Below are 15,496 nucleotides of genomic sequence, written 5' to 3' on the forward strand. Positions count from 1 at the left end.
GCTCTTGATTCCTTCTAGTATATTTTTCATTTCAGTTATTGTATTGTTCATCTCTGCTTGTTTGTTCTTTAATTCTTCTAGGTCTTTGTTAAATGGTTCTTACGTCTTCTCAATCTTTGCCTCGTTTCTTTTTCTGAGGTCTTGGATCATCTTCACTATCATTCTTCTGAATTCTTTTTCTGGAAGGTTGCCTATCTCCACTTCATTTAGTTGTTTTTCTGGGGTTTTATCTTGTTCGTTCACCTGCTTGTCTGCTGATGGTTGGGGCTGGGTTCCCTCCCTGTTGGTTGTTTGGCGTGAGGCGACCCGGTGCTGGAGACTACCAGGCTCTTGGTTGGGGCTAATGGTGGACTCTGGGAGAGCTCACCTCGAGGAGTACTTCCCAGAACTTCTGCTGCCAGTGTTCTTGTCCCTGCAGTGAGCCACAGCCGCCCCCCGCTTCTGCAGGAGACCCTCCAACAGTAGCAGGTAGGTCTGGTTCATTCTCCCCTCGGGTCACTGATCCTTCCCCTGGGTCCCTATGCGCACACTACTTTGTGTGTGCCCTCCAAGAGTGGAGTCTCTGTTTCCCCCAGTCCTGTCGAAGTCCTGTAATCAAATCCCGCTAACCTTCAAAGTCTGGTTCTCTGGGAATTCCTCCTCCTGTTTTCGGACCCTCAGGTTGGGAAGCCTGATGTAGGGCTCAGAATCTTCACTCCAGTGGGTGGACTTCTGTTGTATAATTGTTCTCCAGTTTGTGAGTCACCCTCCCAGCAGTTATGGGATTTGATTTTATTGTGATTGTGCCCCTCCTGCCATCTCACTGCAGCTTCTACTTTGTCTTTGGATGTCAGGTATCTTTTTTGGTGAGTTTCAGTGTCTTCCTCTTGATGATAGTTCAGCAGTTAGTTGTGATTCCAGTGCTCTTGCAAGAGGGAGTGAGCACATGTCCTTCTACTCTGCTATCTTGAACCAATCTCTCTTATTAACAAACTCTTAAAACAGTTGGATCACTTTTCTTTAAGGCTTTTGAAATGTCCAACTAAGTTGCAAGTTTTATATTTTAATCATATTAATTCTAACATAGCAATTTTTGTCTACTTCTTCCTGAAGTTGACAGTGTCAGAAAGATAAGTAAAAAGAAAATTTATTAAGATATTTTGCTTTTCTCCATATTAAAATTAAGTAACCAAAGTTCTCTATCCTTGCTAATTTTACTTTGATGTAATGCTGTAATTTGTGGTGAGACAGCATCCTTCACCTGGGCAGATAAATTTTAATTTTTTTTCTGAGAACAATTTCACTACTTCTGTTTTTCTCCTTCTATGCTTATTTAACTCCTCTATTCCTTTTTTTCTGTTTTAAAATAAATTTATTTATTTATTTTTGGCTGTGTTGGATCTTCGTTGCTGCGTGGGCTTTCTCTAGTTGCGGCGAGCGGGGGCTACTCTTCGTTGCAGTGCACAGGCTTCTCATTGTGGTGGCTTCTCTTATTGTGGAGCATGGGCTCTAGGTGCACGCGCTTCAGTAGTTGTGGAACGCGGGCTCAGTAGTTGTGGCTCAGGGGCTCTAGAGCACAGGCTCAGTAGTTGTGCTCATGGGCTTAGTTGCTCCGCAGTATGTGGGATCTTCCCGGACCAGGGATTGAACCTGTGTCCCCTGCATTTGCAGGCAGATTCTCAACCACTGTGCCATCAAGGAAGCCCCAACTCCTCTATTCCTTAATTCTAAGGAAATGTATATACTATTGTACTTCATCTATCCATCCACCCATCCATCTACCCTCCATCCATCCATCCATCCTACATCTATTTATTGTGTTTACTATGAGTTTGGCACTTCTGGGCACTGGGGATCCAATAGGGAACAAACCATTCTATTAGCCTTTTCTGTTGAAAAGGGTTTCTTAGTGCCTGTCCTTCATTCATTGAGTAGTGAATGCTGTTCCTTCTCAGGAGGGCCTCTCGATCTTCTGTAGCCTTAGACTCATATTTGGTGTATGATGTTAGTCTTGCTGTTTATTTCATCCTCAGCCTCTCAGAACTTGCTTTAATTCCCGTTTTTTCTCTTAAAAATTTTATTCTTTTTGGATTCCTGTCTCCCCACTCCCATCTACCTTGGAACCCAGTATCTCTTCTAATAAGCTTGGGGCTGGAGAGATGCTCCTTTTCACTCTCTTCTCCTGCAGTGGAACCAGCTTGCATTTTAAGTATTAAGTGGCTGGTTCTCACTGCAGGCGAGAAGACAAACTTAGCACAAAGTGTGTGTGTCAGAGGGATAGATATTTAGATAATTCAAAGCATGTGGTCAAAGTTCTGTGTTTCAGATGAATTTATATATATCTCAACTCCTCTCAAAAAGGAACAGCAAGAGTTTTCAGTGCAGCCACAAGAAAATGCATTACCAAATTGGAAGGCCATGAAGGTGAAATTTCCAAGGTGAGTTGCTTTCTCATTTGGAGCAATTTATTTTTTTTCAAAAAAAATAGGCAGCTGGCTTAGTGTAAATAGGTCTGTTGGCACTGATGGTACCAAGGCTTGGCCAGTTATCTCATATTTTCTAGAAATCAGTTACCTAAAGACTTTATTTTTAAAAGTGTCCTGAAACTCAGCATAATAAATGATTTCTAAAACCTTTTACGGAGTATAAAACAGCATTCTCCTCAGCCATGAGCAAAAGATTCTGTTAGCTAAAAATACTTATTAAAGCTATTAAGAAGCTAATAAAGTATTTTTCCTGGTTCTAGTAAACACACAAGTTTATATTACGCAAAAGACACGCTGCACAGCAAATATCAAGCGTCCTGTAGATGAGATGCAATTGAGGAAGTATTTCCTGGAAATATTTAACACTTAACAAAGTTAAAAATGACCTGTTTTGAAACTTGAAAGCTGTAGTTTAGGATTTTATATCAACTCCTCCCAAAAGCTTATGCACAGAGCAGGGCCATCCAATCAGGGATCTGAGGTTTAGATGTGTCCTCGGAATATTGTATTGAAGGCTGGGACTGGTGACTCTCACCCCCTAGTTTGGCCCAATTCTTTGGTCTCATACCTGAGATAGATTTCTCGTTCCTTGTAAAATACCAGCTTGATGGTTTCAGGTCTCTGCAGGCTCCTGCTGGACCCCGGGGCCGCACACTGCTGTGCTCTCTCCCCATCTCCAGCCTTTGCACCTGCTGCTGGTGGCCATTGCCCCCTTGCCCATCAGGGTTGGTCTCTGAGACTGTGCAGGGCACATCCTCTTCACGGGCTGGGAGGCCCTGGGGACTGGCAGGAAGAGAGATGGAATGTGTGACCATGGGAGACAGGCCGCAGAGGGAGCCCAGGCCATGTTTCTGAGAGTCTGGTGTGTCACACTCAATAAGCGCACGTGTGTGTGTGTGTGTGTGTGTGTGTGTGAATAGAAAGAGTTCTCAAACTATATTACTGCATTTTATGCTTGTTAAGTATATATTACGTGTTGAATTGCCATCCAGTAATGGCATTTCTGTGGGGTGCCAAGCTAAGGTATTCATTCATTCATTCATTCATTCATTCACTTAGCAAATACTTTTTGAAAGCTCCCACTGTGCTAGGCATTATGCTAGGCCCTAGTGACACTGTGATGAAAGAAGCCATGGCCTTGGGACTTGCCCTCATCAAACCTTCAGTTACAGAGGAAGTGGCCCAAATTGTCATCTTCTGATGCTTTAGAAAAGGTTATAAGCATGGTGTCCAGAGGAACTGAGGACTAACACTTTTCCCTGCTGCTCAGATACCACGTGACAATGCCTGGCAGGTAGGGGCTCTCAGGACACGTTGATGGAAAGTTCTGTGCTTTAAGTAGCAGCAGACAGAAAGTCCTCCCTTAGTGGCCCTGACATTCTGTGCCACAGATTGAAGGACGATCCCTATGCTTGTGATGACAGAAGGTTGGTTTGTGGAGGTGACATCGAGGTTTGGGTATGAAGATGCCTGGCTTGTGTTCTCATCCACACCAGGGCTCTCTGCCTCTTGGTTTGCGTGGGGAGATTGGCATCAGGGGCCTTTGGAAAGAAGCTGGGTAGGGAACACTCAAAGTATAACGGAGCTTTGGTTTTTATCCTTAGAACTGTGTGTGACGGGTGGGCAGTTGAACTTTACTGTCTAGATTTTAATTTTCATGTGTTAGTCCCTGCAATATTTTTCCCATCCTGAAGGAACTGTTCTATGTAAGAATAAATACCAGGCTGAGAAGGTGACAGGTACTTAGTAATGTCCCCTTTCTGCTGATTAAAAATATAGTGGGAATCAAATTACACAAACCTGTGATCACTTTGCTTCTTTCTTGCTTGTAGATTTCTTTCAACCCCCAAGGGAACCGTCTTCTCACTGGCAGCTCTGACAAAACAGCTCGAATCTGGGATGCTCAGACTGGTCAGTGCTTCCAGGTTCTTGAGGGACACACGGATGAAATCTTTTCATGTGCTTTCAACTATAGAGGCGACATAATCGTTACAGGTAGGGGAGAAATAAACACCATCGACTCAGTTTTCCTTTCAGATTGGCTGTTAGAGTTACGAAGCTGGGTACCAAAAGGAGACACCCCCATCCCCACCAGGGTCCCTAGCTCATCTTGGTGCCTTTTATGTCCATTATTTAATTTTAGTTGCATTGCAGAACCACAGGAGTGAGCTCTGCCACTGACTGTGAGGCTTTATGAATTCTCAATTTCAGTTGCTCCAGGCAAAGGAAGAATTCAGTAGCCTGCCTTCTTCCTGTTTACTACATTTCCCCAGGCATGGTCCATCAAATGGTCAATATTCAGTTGATGGCAGTAAATGGTTAGTAAGTAAAACAAGTCAGGACCTGAGTTCTTCACAGTGGGATTTATAGCCCATTAGAGATTTGTTCTTTGAGTGAGATTGTTTTCTCCTTGGATGTCCCCTCATAACACATTAATATTGGGGGAAAAGAACACATATTGAGCAATTTTTCAATGATTAACGATTTATTGTGAATACATTATATTAGCGATATTTTATAAGAACTGGATTGAGATCAGGTTAATTTAGATTGTGGAAAGGGGAAAAATGACAAGAATATGGCACTACGTTAGTGCACTGCCTCTGGAGGACACCTTGGCGGGGAGTGGGGTGCTACAGTGGTGTTGGGTAGGGGTGCCCTCAGAGGGCACAGAGGAGCCAATCTGCCTCTCAGTGATTCTCGTTGTGTCCAGAAGATTTTTAAATCGCTTAACTTAGTCTAGTAAGTGAAATGTCACATATACAAAGTTGGCTTTATATATTGGCTGATTAGGTAGCTTCCTAATCATATAACTTTAGAGGTGCTGAGAATAATCTCCCCTTTGCCCTGAAATACCACCCCTTTCCACCTAATTATGGATAATTTCTAAAATTGCAGATTACTGCCTTTGGGCTTACGGTTAGCGAGTGTTACTAAAACGTAGGTACTCCTAAGACAGTGCCATAATAAAGAATGTTGGATCCTTTCTCACAGTGAGGAAGGCGGTGGGAGGCTGTGACAGGAAAAGCACGGGAGCTGAGGGCCGGGCTTTCCTCGTCCACACCGTTCATGTTAAGCCGGGTCAGCTGTGCAGTACCTCTTCCCCTCAACCACAGAAGACCCTGGAGAGTTAGGGAAGGAAAATGTGTTGATTGTGCCTTGTTTCAGCGGTGGCCTTCAAATGCCTGAGCTCTTTTAAGATATTATCGATTTATTTAGTATTTCCCAAAGCACCAACATGCTAAATACTGACCCACTAGATGCCAGCGCTTATGAGAGTGGGGGTGACACGTCTGCCTGGCCGTCAGCAGAGCACTGTGTTTGAACCGATCTGCCCTATTTTCTTGTCGGAGCCCGGTGATTTAATGCATGCATTTTTTTTTTTTTAACATCTTTATTGGGGTATAACTGTTTTACAATAGTGTGTTAGTTTCTCCTTTACGACAAAGTGAATCAGTTATACATATACATATGTTCCCATATTTCTTCCCTCTTGCGTCTCCCTCCCTCCCACCCTCCCTATCCCAGCCCTCTCAGGGTCACAAAGCACAGAGGTGATCTCCCTGTGCTATGCGGCAGCTTCCCGCTAGGGACTGCCTGAGGGTTTAGAGTCACTGCATGGAAGGAAGCTGTCCGCTGTGGTCATGACACTTTTAAAAATACGAGGTGCCCTCGCGGGGAGTGTGCGGTTTTCACAGGCTTTCCCGATGCGTGCAGCCCTCACACTTCCTCTATCGATGGTACCTGCCTGGCCCCTGAGGTTGAGAGAAGCAGCAGCGCCCAGCACGGCTCCATACCAGGGCCGTCCTTCCCACAGACAGAATGTGAATGGCGTCCCTGGGGGAGGAGTTGTATCAAGGCTGCTTTGGAAGAGTGTCGATCATGGTCGTGGGGAGGGCGGGAGGATGCAAATTTCACATTCTGACTGATGATGAGAAACATCTGGTGACATTTTGAGACGTTCCAAAGTGGGATGGGCTGCCCCCTCGTAAGCTAGTCACTCAAACCCGGAGATGTTCCCAGTCACCATATTTCCACCTGGTGGCGATGTGTGACGGTGGGGTGGGGGCGTAAGCAGGGGGGCGGCCGATGTGGCTGCATTCTCCGGTCCTCTCCAATTCTCAGATGCCATGAATCTCGCGAGGGTGCGCAAGTAGAATGTGAACTTGCCCAATTTATGACTGACATGGAAAAATGCAAAAAAAAAAAAAAAAAAAAAAAAAAGATTCCCCCCTCCCCCACAAACGCCTGAGCTGCTGAGGGGCTCTGCAGCTGGGCACTGAGGCTCTAGCACATTAAACATACTGATCATCGACAATGACCCAGAAAATGTCAACCTGTAAAAACAGAGAGAGTTAAGTGAGTAAAATAAAGAAAACTAATTTTGTGAAATTTGCTTTATTAGGTAGCAAGGATAATACCTGTAGGATATGGCGCTGATTGAAGAAAGCCAGTCCGTGAGGAAACTTGCCACTTGGCATCACAGCCAGACAGCAAGCTATTGGGATAGTTCATGTGTTCTCTTTGTCCACAAGTCAACCTTTTATACACTGTCGTTAGCTTCACAGATATGACCATTAAAGCTGATGGACTTACATCATTCCTTGATATTATTTGGTAGAGATGACAGGAACAAGCATACTGTTTGGCAAATGTCACGGGTTATTTCAGTTTTCTTTCTTGATAGCATCACGATACTGATAAATGAAACGAGGAATGTAACAACGTGTCTCCTAGATTCCACTTTGAAGCCTATTATTATAATTTCTGTTGAATAAAGTTTTTGCAGAAAATTTTTTGTGAATTTTCGTGAAAATTTTTTTGTGCATGTCTGTGTTTACAATGTATGTTTTCTTCCTTGTGACGAGAACTTTTAACATCTACTCTTTCAGCAGCTTTCCGACATGCAGTACAGTTTTATTAACTCCAGTCACCATGCCGTGCATTACATTCCAACAACTTAAGTATTTTATAACTGGAATTTTGTACCTTTTGACCCCCTTCATCCATTGTGCCTCTGTTCTCCATAAGAGTTCAGTGTTTTTCGTTTGTTAGTTTGTCTTAGATTCCATATATAAGTGAGATCACATGGCGTTTATCTTTCTCTGTCTGACATTTAATTGTAGTCTGATGCCCTCAAGGCTCATCCATGTGGTGGCAGATGACAAGATTTTTTTTTCTTTTTTATGGCTGAGTAGTATTCCATTTTGTGTGTGGCAGACTAGAGTCCTAGAGAGGCATCATCCCAGGGTCTGGATAGTAGTTCTTCTACAGAACAGGGAGAGGGGGAGGTGAGGAGGTAAAGTAAAAAGGGCCATACGTTTTGCAAATATCTCCTGGTTTTGCCAGACTGGGGGAGGTGATATGTTAATTTCTTCTTTCCTGCAGCCATCTTCTTGGATTCCAGCTTTCTGAATTAAGTCATTGCTCCTTGCCCCAACACCTCCTCCCCCGATTTACCGGCCCGTTGAACGAGCTTGCACTTGGTAACATGATTGCAAGAGCACCTCAGCAACAATAATTAGGGAACTTTGGAAAAAAAAACAAGGTTTATTACACACAAGTCCTATAGGGTACAAGTCACACCCAGGGGCCACACAGGAGGTCAGGTGGAGGGAGGGAAGCATGGGAGTTCACGGGTTCACACTTCATTGGTGAATTTAAAACATAAGGGTGGGAATTAGGACACGGGGAGGGAAGAATCGGGGTCACTCAGGTGTTTCGTTCTCTAGGTCACCCAGGGCTTTCTAAAAGAGGAAGTCCATGGGTGAGGTGGCCTGGCTCCTGATCTGGGTGTTTTAGCAAGTGTATGTGCCATACAGCTGGCAATACATTTATTTGAGATGGATGTCTTTGAAATGGATGCCTTGGAAATCAAAAGCTTATTTTCTGGCACTTTCACTACAGATACCCGCTTTATTTTCATCTGGGTATTGTAAGGTACAGTGAAGTGTGTGTAGGGTCTGGAGTCAGATGGTCTGTGTATATATTCTCATTCCAACTCTTCATTCTTGTACAAGTTACCTTACCACTCTGAGGTTTCTCATCTGGAAAGTGGTAACAATAATAGTTGTTGTTTCGAGGATTAGGAATATCTGGCACTTAGCAAGCATGAGGATACTGTTTGCTGTTATTGTGATCAGTAACTTAGCAGTCATCTTTAAAAAAACTGTGCTTCATATATAAACACGTTTTTCAGGAAAGAACAGTGTTGTTTACTCAGAAATCATAGTTGAAATATAACTTGTTTAATGTATTAGAGGTATCTTAGGATTGTAAATCAAATTTTTATCAATTAACACTCAAGAGTCTTGGAATAATTGTCCTTTTGTAACCAAGCAGGAGCCTATGGGGCATCCTCTGCTTTAGCTCCTCTCTGAAGTGCCTAGATAGCAGTATTTGATGCACATTTCCTGAGCTGTTTTACAGGTGTGACCCACCTCCCTCGCCCCGCCTCCACCAAATGGAAGACACTAACTACCTGATGAACTTGAGCACAGAGCGCCAGGCCTCCTGGAGCCTAAGGACCGAAAATGTGAGCCCCTATGACACCACCCTGTTACCTCACCATCAGCCAGTCAGAGAACTGTGCACCAGCTGGTCACATATGCTTCGACACCCACCCCCGCCCCAACCTGGCTTTTTTTGTGTGTGTGTGGTATGCGGGCCTCCCTCTGTTGTGGCCTCTCCCATTGCGGAGCACAGGCTGCCATGGCCCACGGGCCCAGCCGCTCAGCGGCACGCGGGATCCTCCCAGACCGGGGCGCGAACCCGGTTCCCCCGCATCGGCAGGCGGACGCGCAACCACTGCGCCACCAGGGAAGCCCCCAGCCCGGCTTTTAAAAGTGCTTTGCTGAAACCCTTCGGGGAGCTCAGGGCTTCTCGGAGCCGCCCGTCTCTTTGCGTGGCCCTGCAGTAAGCTTTCCTCTGCTCCAAACTCTGACGTTTTGGTTTGTTTTCCCTCACTGTGCCTTGGGCACACAAAGTTGCGCTAACACTTTTACAGGTTTTCTTTCAAACAGAGGAGCTGAGATGTGAGGAGATCATTAATATAGATGATTGATTACGGCTTAATCTATCCTCATATATTTAGATTTCATATAGAATTTTATGAGTGAGTTGTGCTCGTAAAAATGGAATATCTTTTCTAGCAACTCATATCTAAAACTGCGGTAGCTCATGATTTAGCATAATGTCTTATTTAAAGGAAAAATAAATGCTTTTAGAACTAAGCAATGCTCTTTATACATGAAAGTCTTAGATTGCCACTTAAAAACACATCTATAATCGTTAAATTACAAGTGAATTTATTATCCTGTGTTTTTCCACTGCTTCTGTTACTCTTAATTTACCTTTTCTGGGTCTCTAAAGGGATGAGATTTGAAGTAAAAAAATAAGCTATTACGATGTTAAAAGACATATTCCTTTTCAAAAACAGGTTTGTAAACTGACTCAGAATTCCTACAATAATTTTAGTTATCTTACCAAGATTATTTTATGGTTTGTTTAACTTCACTGTTATCTCGGTTTGGTCTGTAAGTAACAAAACACACGGTTAAAACAAGGTTAGTTAGTCCCATAGTTGGCTATGCAGTGACATGATGACACAAGGACCCGGCATTTGGGGGCTTTCCCCTCTACCATCCTTGTTGGCTTCTGTGTATTCTTCCTAGTTGCCAAATGGCTGACACAATTTTCTTAGTTTAAGTATCTTGCTATCTCTTTTAATTTCATCAAATCCAGAAGAGAATTTCTTACTTCTCTCCCTGTTATTTCCACATGCTATATTACCATCTTAGCAGTTCTATTTCTGCTAACGATGGAATCATCTCTCACTTTTTCTCCTTTATTTTCTCTATCCACCCACCCAATCATAAACACTTTCCTCAATTAAAAAACAAATCCTAGCTCTCCAGTCTTACTGCCATTTTAATCTGTAATCTATAATCTCATTACCCCTGCACTAGAAACTGAAACAGTCTTCTACTTAATTATGTTGTCTTCCTTTTGCTCTATCAGGTTATTCCTTTCTAAAATAAGCAGAAAAAATTCCAAATGTTTACATGTTTTACAGTTTACGAGACTTTTGCAAAAATCAGTTCATTTCTTGATGAGGAACAAAGTAGGAATAATTAGAACCTAAATTTAGAGCTGATAACGCATGTTTAGGAGAGGGAAAAGGTGGCTTGCCCCAAGATCATATGATAATAATTGAATGATGATAGGAAAACACTCTCTTACTATAACATAAAATCTGAACTAGAAAGGGAGTTGTATTTGATGCTCTTGAAATTAGAAAGGCTCTCAAAAATTTTCTCATAATAATTTATGGCTTGATGTTTTATGATTTTGGTTTGGTTATACAAGGGTAGTCTATGTTTGGGAATGTCACTTTTAGGATTTCCCTGCTCTTTTAGGGTAAATCCAGTGGAATTTCACAGGCCTCTGAGGTCAAGTCAACATAACATCTGGAAGACTCCACCAGGGAGTTGGTATAACTTTGAGTCTTTTACCCCTTTTTATTCCCCTCCCACACCTTCTTCCCCTTCCCTCTTAAACACCCTGGTATTTATAAGAAATCCCCAGGATGGATACTGGCTTAGAACATGGAGGGGAATTGATAAAGTTGTGTGTGTTTTGTGTGTGCGTATGCATGTCGGGGGCTCCTTAAGTTCTGCAAGTCAAGGCAAAACCATCAGTTTCTCTCTATTCCTAAATTTCCTCTTGAGTTTGGAGTAACCATCAGTTTCTCTCTATTCCTAAATTTCCTCTTGAGTTTGGAGTTTTGGGCTGTATTACCTAGAACTGAAAAATGAGTTTATCTGCAGTATGCAAGAGATGGAAATCCTAGAAAAGTTGTATGGAAGCTGTAAATACAATGAGGACAAAGACTTATCTATTCTACCTTTTGGGAAATGTTGGATGAATCTCTTTGAACAAAAGTTGCCTTTGCTACTGTTTACTTGGGACTGTGAGATCTAATCAAGTAATCCCCACAACAAATCAGATGACTTGTATTTTACTGAGAAATGAAGAACACACTTTTTACTGCTCTCACTAGTGAAAAGTAGGAAATGCTGAGTTTTAAAAGTGTATAAGCTTACACACTTTTATTCTCTTATCTCAGCAGGTGGCAGTGTTCATCTTTTGGCAAATAAGTTCTTCTGGCTGCAAACGAAGAGTAAAAAGTAAACTTTTTGTTCTTTGTTCTTTACAGATCAGGTTACGTGGGGCTATATAACAATGCTCAGAGTGTGGCGTGGCTTAAAGCTTAGGACCATGTTGGCATATCTGAGGCAAATGACGTAGCTCATTGATCCTGATGCAGTGTAGGGACATTTTTCCATGTATTTATGAGAACACCAACCAGTAATAATAAATAAAAGATAGTTCTATTTTGTCTCTATAGGTCCCTCTATTGGAAACCAAGTTATAATTATTTATTTTATAATGACACAATCTATCAAGGAATCCAACGTTCAATTATGTCTTTTGATAGTAATACTTGATCTATTGTTTTAGGTTTTAATAAAGTTGATTGTAATTTCATTGGGTTAAGAGGCTAAGGATTGTGAATACTTTGAATTTTATTATTTTAATGTATTTGTAAATCAAAAGGGTCAAACTTGTTTGGTATTTGGTTATCAAAGACAAAAAAGTCTGAGACTAAATTAACAGAGGCTAATTATTAATGACGGGAAACCATCTGCTGTCACTTTCATTTCAGAAGGAGTTCCAAGTTTCAAAGGAGAGTCAGTTTCACAGAGTAGAAAGATGAAATACTGAGATAGTCTCTGGTTGACAAGTGCTCTATTAAGGCGGCAGCTTTGGAAACGGGGTGACGCTCTAATTGGTCTTCAGGTATATCTGGCAGCCCTTGGTTAGCTGCAAAGGGGACAAGAAAGCGGTCTGGGGACATGTCCAAAGAAAGAAGGATTACTCAGTGTCGCAGGTGGAGGGTTTTCTGTCGTGGCCACTTCCTGGAAGATGTTGGCGGAGCAGGTGCTTTGTTGCCATTACACTGTCATAAAGGTTCTTATCTGGTGGGGTGAGTGGCTGCCATTAGAGCCAGTTTCTCATGAGTGACAGTATTTTGGTGATTAAAAACATAGACTGCAATCAAAATGCCTGTTTTAATATCCTGTTCAACCACTTCTTGGATGTGGGACCTTGAGAATTCAAACACTCCTTGACTCAGTTTTCTCATCTAGAAAATGGGACTAAAAATAGTGTGTGGGGGGTTTGTGAGGATTAAATAAGTTAATAGACACATAAAGAACCTGATACATCATGAACATTTAATTAATGGGTAGCTAATATTATTTGTAGACACTGCTTCAGTGACTTGGATTTAAAGGACTTAAGAGTTGAGAAAGAATTTGCATATTCAACGCAAATTTTCTCATGAATTTATTATGGTTTGGGGCATCTCTGCAATAGATATAAAAATCTTCCAATTTACCCTCTCCTAGGAAACTGATGGGGAATAAAATAAATGCAGCAAATATTTTGAGTGTTCATCTCTCATAAATGCTTATGGATTCAGGAATGAGAATAAAGTTTTAGTTCAGCTTGATAAACATGTGTTGGTCATGGCTCTGAATTAGCCCAGTTTTTCAGTATTTTTCCCTCTTTGCAAAGCTGTAAACTTCTAAGTGAAGTTTCATCCAGCATTCACAGACATAGGAATCACCGTTGAGGAGGAAGAAGAAGCAAATGCCATTAATTAAGTGGAATTTCTAAATTCTTCTTGAAACTCTCCTCTCAGTATTTGGGAAGATAAGATATTTGTATTAGAAAAATTAGAGGAAATTTATTAAATACTTCTTTCTTTAAAATATCTTAAAAGTGGAAATATTCCCCCAGGGTGTTCTGATGTGCTTATTAAAATTTCAGTGATTCATACGTATTGGAGGAGTTGACAAATGCCCCTAAATTTGAGTTTTAATTACTCATAGTATCGATCAAAGAAGCCAGCGCCCCTTCATTAAGGGTGATCACAGGCACACTTCCCACTGGCACCTCCAGGGCATTGACCTGTAATATTTTGGGTGTGGGTTTATGCTGCACGTGTAATGATTCCCTTGGAATCTTTTGTGGTGTGGTTCCTGCTCTAGTACTTTTCTTCATCTCATACACCTTGTTATTTGCAACTATTTCTAGGACACACTCTCATCCTTAATTATGGAAATAGAAATTCAAGGGGGAATGCCTGAATTTCTGTTCAGTGAAGATGTGGTTTTTTTCCATTTTCCCAGAGGAGTGTGTATTCCTGGAGTGGAGGATGACACTGGATGTTTTCCCCCAGGCAAGAGGAGACTTGTTTTCCAGGTGTGCCTGGAACAAAAGAACCTGTAAAAGAAGAAAAGAACAATTCTTCTCTAGGCTAGAAAATCTCCAACATTAAGTACAGTAGCGGTTATAGTTATTACCTCTTGGGTTATTACCATGAATAAACAATTAGTTTGAACCATATGAAATTTTGGCAAATATTGATTTACAAAAAGTAATTTCATATGGTTCAACCTAATAAATTGCTGTATATGTGCAGGTTGAGAGATTTTTTTTGTCCAGGTGTGTCCTCAAACAGATCCTTGATAGTGGCCCACAACCATTATTGCATCCTGGGGTCCTCCTGCAGAGGGCAGATGGTGGGATTCAAACAAAGGCTGATGATACCTTAACCTACATGATCGTGGTAGAGAAAACCCACTTAACATGGTGTATGGCAAAGAGAGTGGACTTTGGAATAAGACAGTGTTCAACTTGTTATTCTCTTCTCATGAGCACGTCATTTTACCTTTCTGAGTTTGTTTCCTCATCTATAAAATGGAAAGAAAATAATAGAATGAAATGAGATAATGCACATGGAGAAAAACTAGCCCAGGGCTTGTGGTATATTTGGCAGTTAATAAGTGTCCTTGACCTTCCATTTCTCCTTTGAGAAATGGAATCAGTGCTGCCTTGTGTGATGGAAAAAGCGATCTTGCATGAATTGTCCTTGGTGAGAGCAAGGGCAGCCTCTCTGCCATTTTCGAAGGCCCTTTGCCCACATTGCAGCATAGAGATTTCCCTTCTAAATGCGCTTCTCTCAGCCACTCAGGTTTTACTGACTCCCTTGGGAAAAGCAGTTGGCCTATATTTAGAATAGCCTCAGCTGCTTTCTTAAGCATTTGAGCTAATGCTTACTTACAAGTATTAATCAAAAACATTTTTAAGCATTGGCTATATGTCCACATTTTGTTTCAAACGATCTTTTAAATATCTGTAGGGTCTTTTTACATTTGGTTTGAAGGAGGAGGATATAGATAGAAGTATATGAATCTGTATCTCTGAAAGCAAGCCTCTTTATAGGGAATTCAGTTGCTACAAAATATACCTTATAATATATAGAAAAAATTATTAGTAAATGAGTCATATTAGTGGGTTTCGCCTTCAATTTTGAACAGTCCAGTGAGGTAAGGACATCAGGTCAGGCATTCATATAGTTCACTGAGTAAAAACTGGAAGTTCCAATTTCTTGTTCTTATGTTCCAAGTCATCTATGAGTTGGCCTTGACCTACATTTCTGGCCTTAATCTTCCCTGCTCCCCGTACCCCAGGTGTTATGGGCTGAATTGTGTCCTCCCAAAATTTGTATGTTGAAGTCCTAATCCACTTCAGAATGTAATCAGAATGTAATTGTATTTGGAGATAAAGCCTTTAAAGAGGTGATGAAGTTAAGGTTTTTAGGATTGTCCCTAATCCAATCTGACTAGTGTCCAAAGAGGAAATTTGGACACACAAAGAGATACTAACACTGCTTGTGCACAGAGAAAAGACCATGTGAGGACACAGCAAGAAGATGGTTATCTGCTTGCTAATCTTGGACTTCCAGCCTCCAGAACTGTGAGAAATAATTCCCTGTTGTTTGAAACACCCAGTCCGTGATGTTTTGTTGTGGTAGCCTGAGCAAACTGATACAGCGGTTAACTAGACTACTCATCGGGTCTCATAGACATGCCAGACTTTCCTTTCCCTGTGATTTTACT

The 15,496-nt window shown here is 41.7% G+C and overlaps 1 protein-coding gene across 6 annotated transcripts in view; it reads left to right on the forward strand.

Annotated features, from left to right (window-relative positions):
• Positions 1-7,261, forward strand: part of DAW1 (dynein assembly factor with WD repeats 1) — a 43,464-nt gene extending 36,203 nt beyond the window's left edge. For 5 of the 6 annotated variants that reach the window (XM_024124730.1, XM_028482348.2, XM_028482361.2 and 2 more), the window contains 3 exons: positions 2,341-2,417; positions 4,298-4,460; positions 6,871-7,261. In XM_024124730.1, coding sequence (XP_023980498.1) covers positions 2,341-2,417; positions 4,298-4,460; positions 6,871-6,905 — 275 coding nt within the window. In that variant the 3' untranslated portion in view covers positions 6,906-7,261. Of the gene's footprint in view, positions 1-2,340; positions 2,418-4,297; positions 4,730-6,870 lie in introns of those variants that run through there. The other variant, XM_024124729.2, reaches the window with a different exon arrangement.
• Positions 7,262-15,496: the final 8,235 nt, after the last annotated feature.

The sequence above is a fragment of the Physeter macrocephalus genome, chromosome 2 (assembly GCF_002837175.3).
Source record: "Physeter macrocephalus isolate SW-GA chromosome 2, ASM283717v5, whole genome shotgun sequence".
In the NCBI taxonomy this organism is placed as follows: domain Eukaryota; kingdom Metazoa; phylum Chordata; class Mammalia; order Artiodactyla; family Physeteridae; genus Physeter; species Physeter macrocephalus.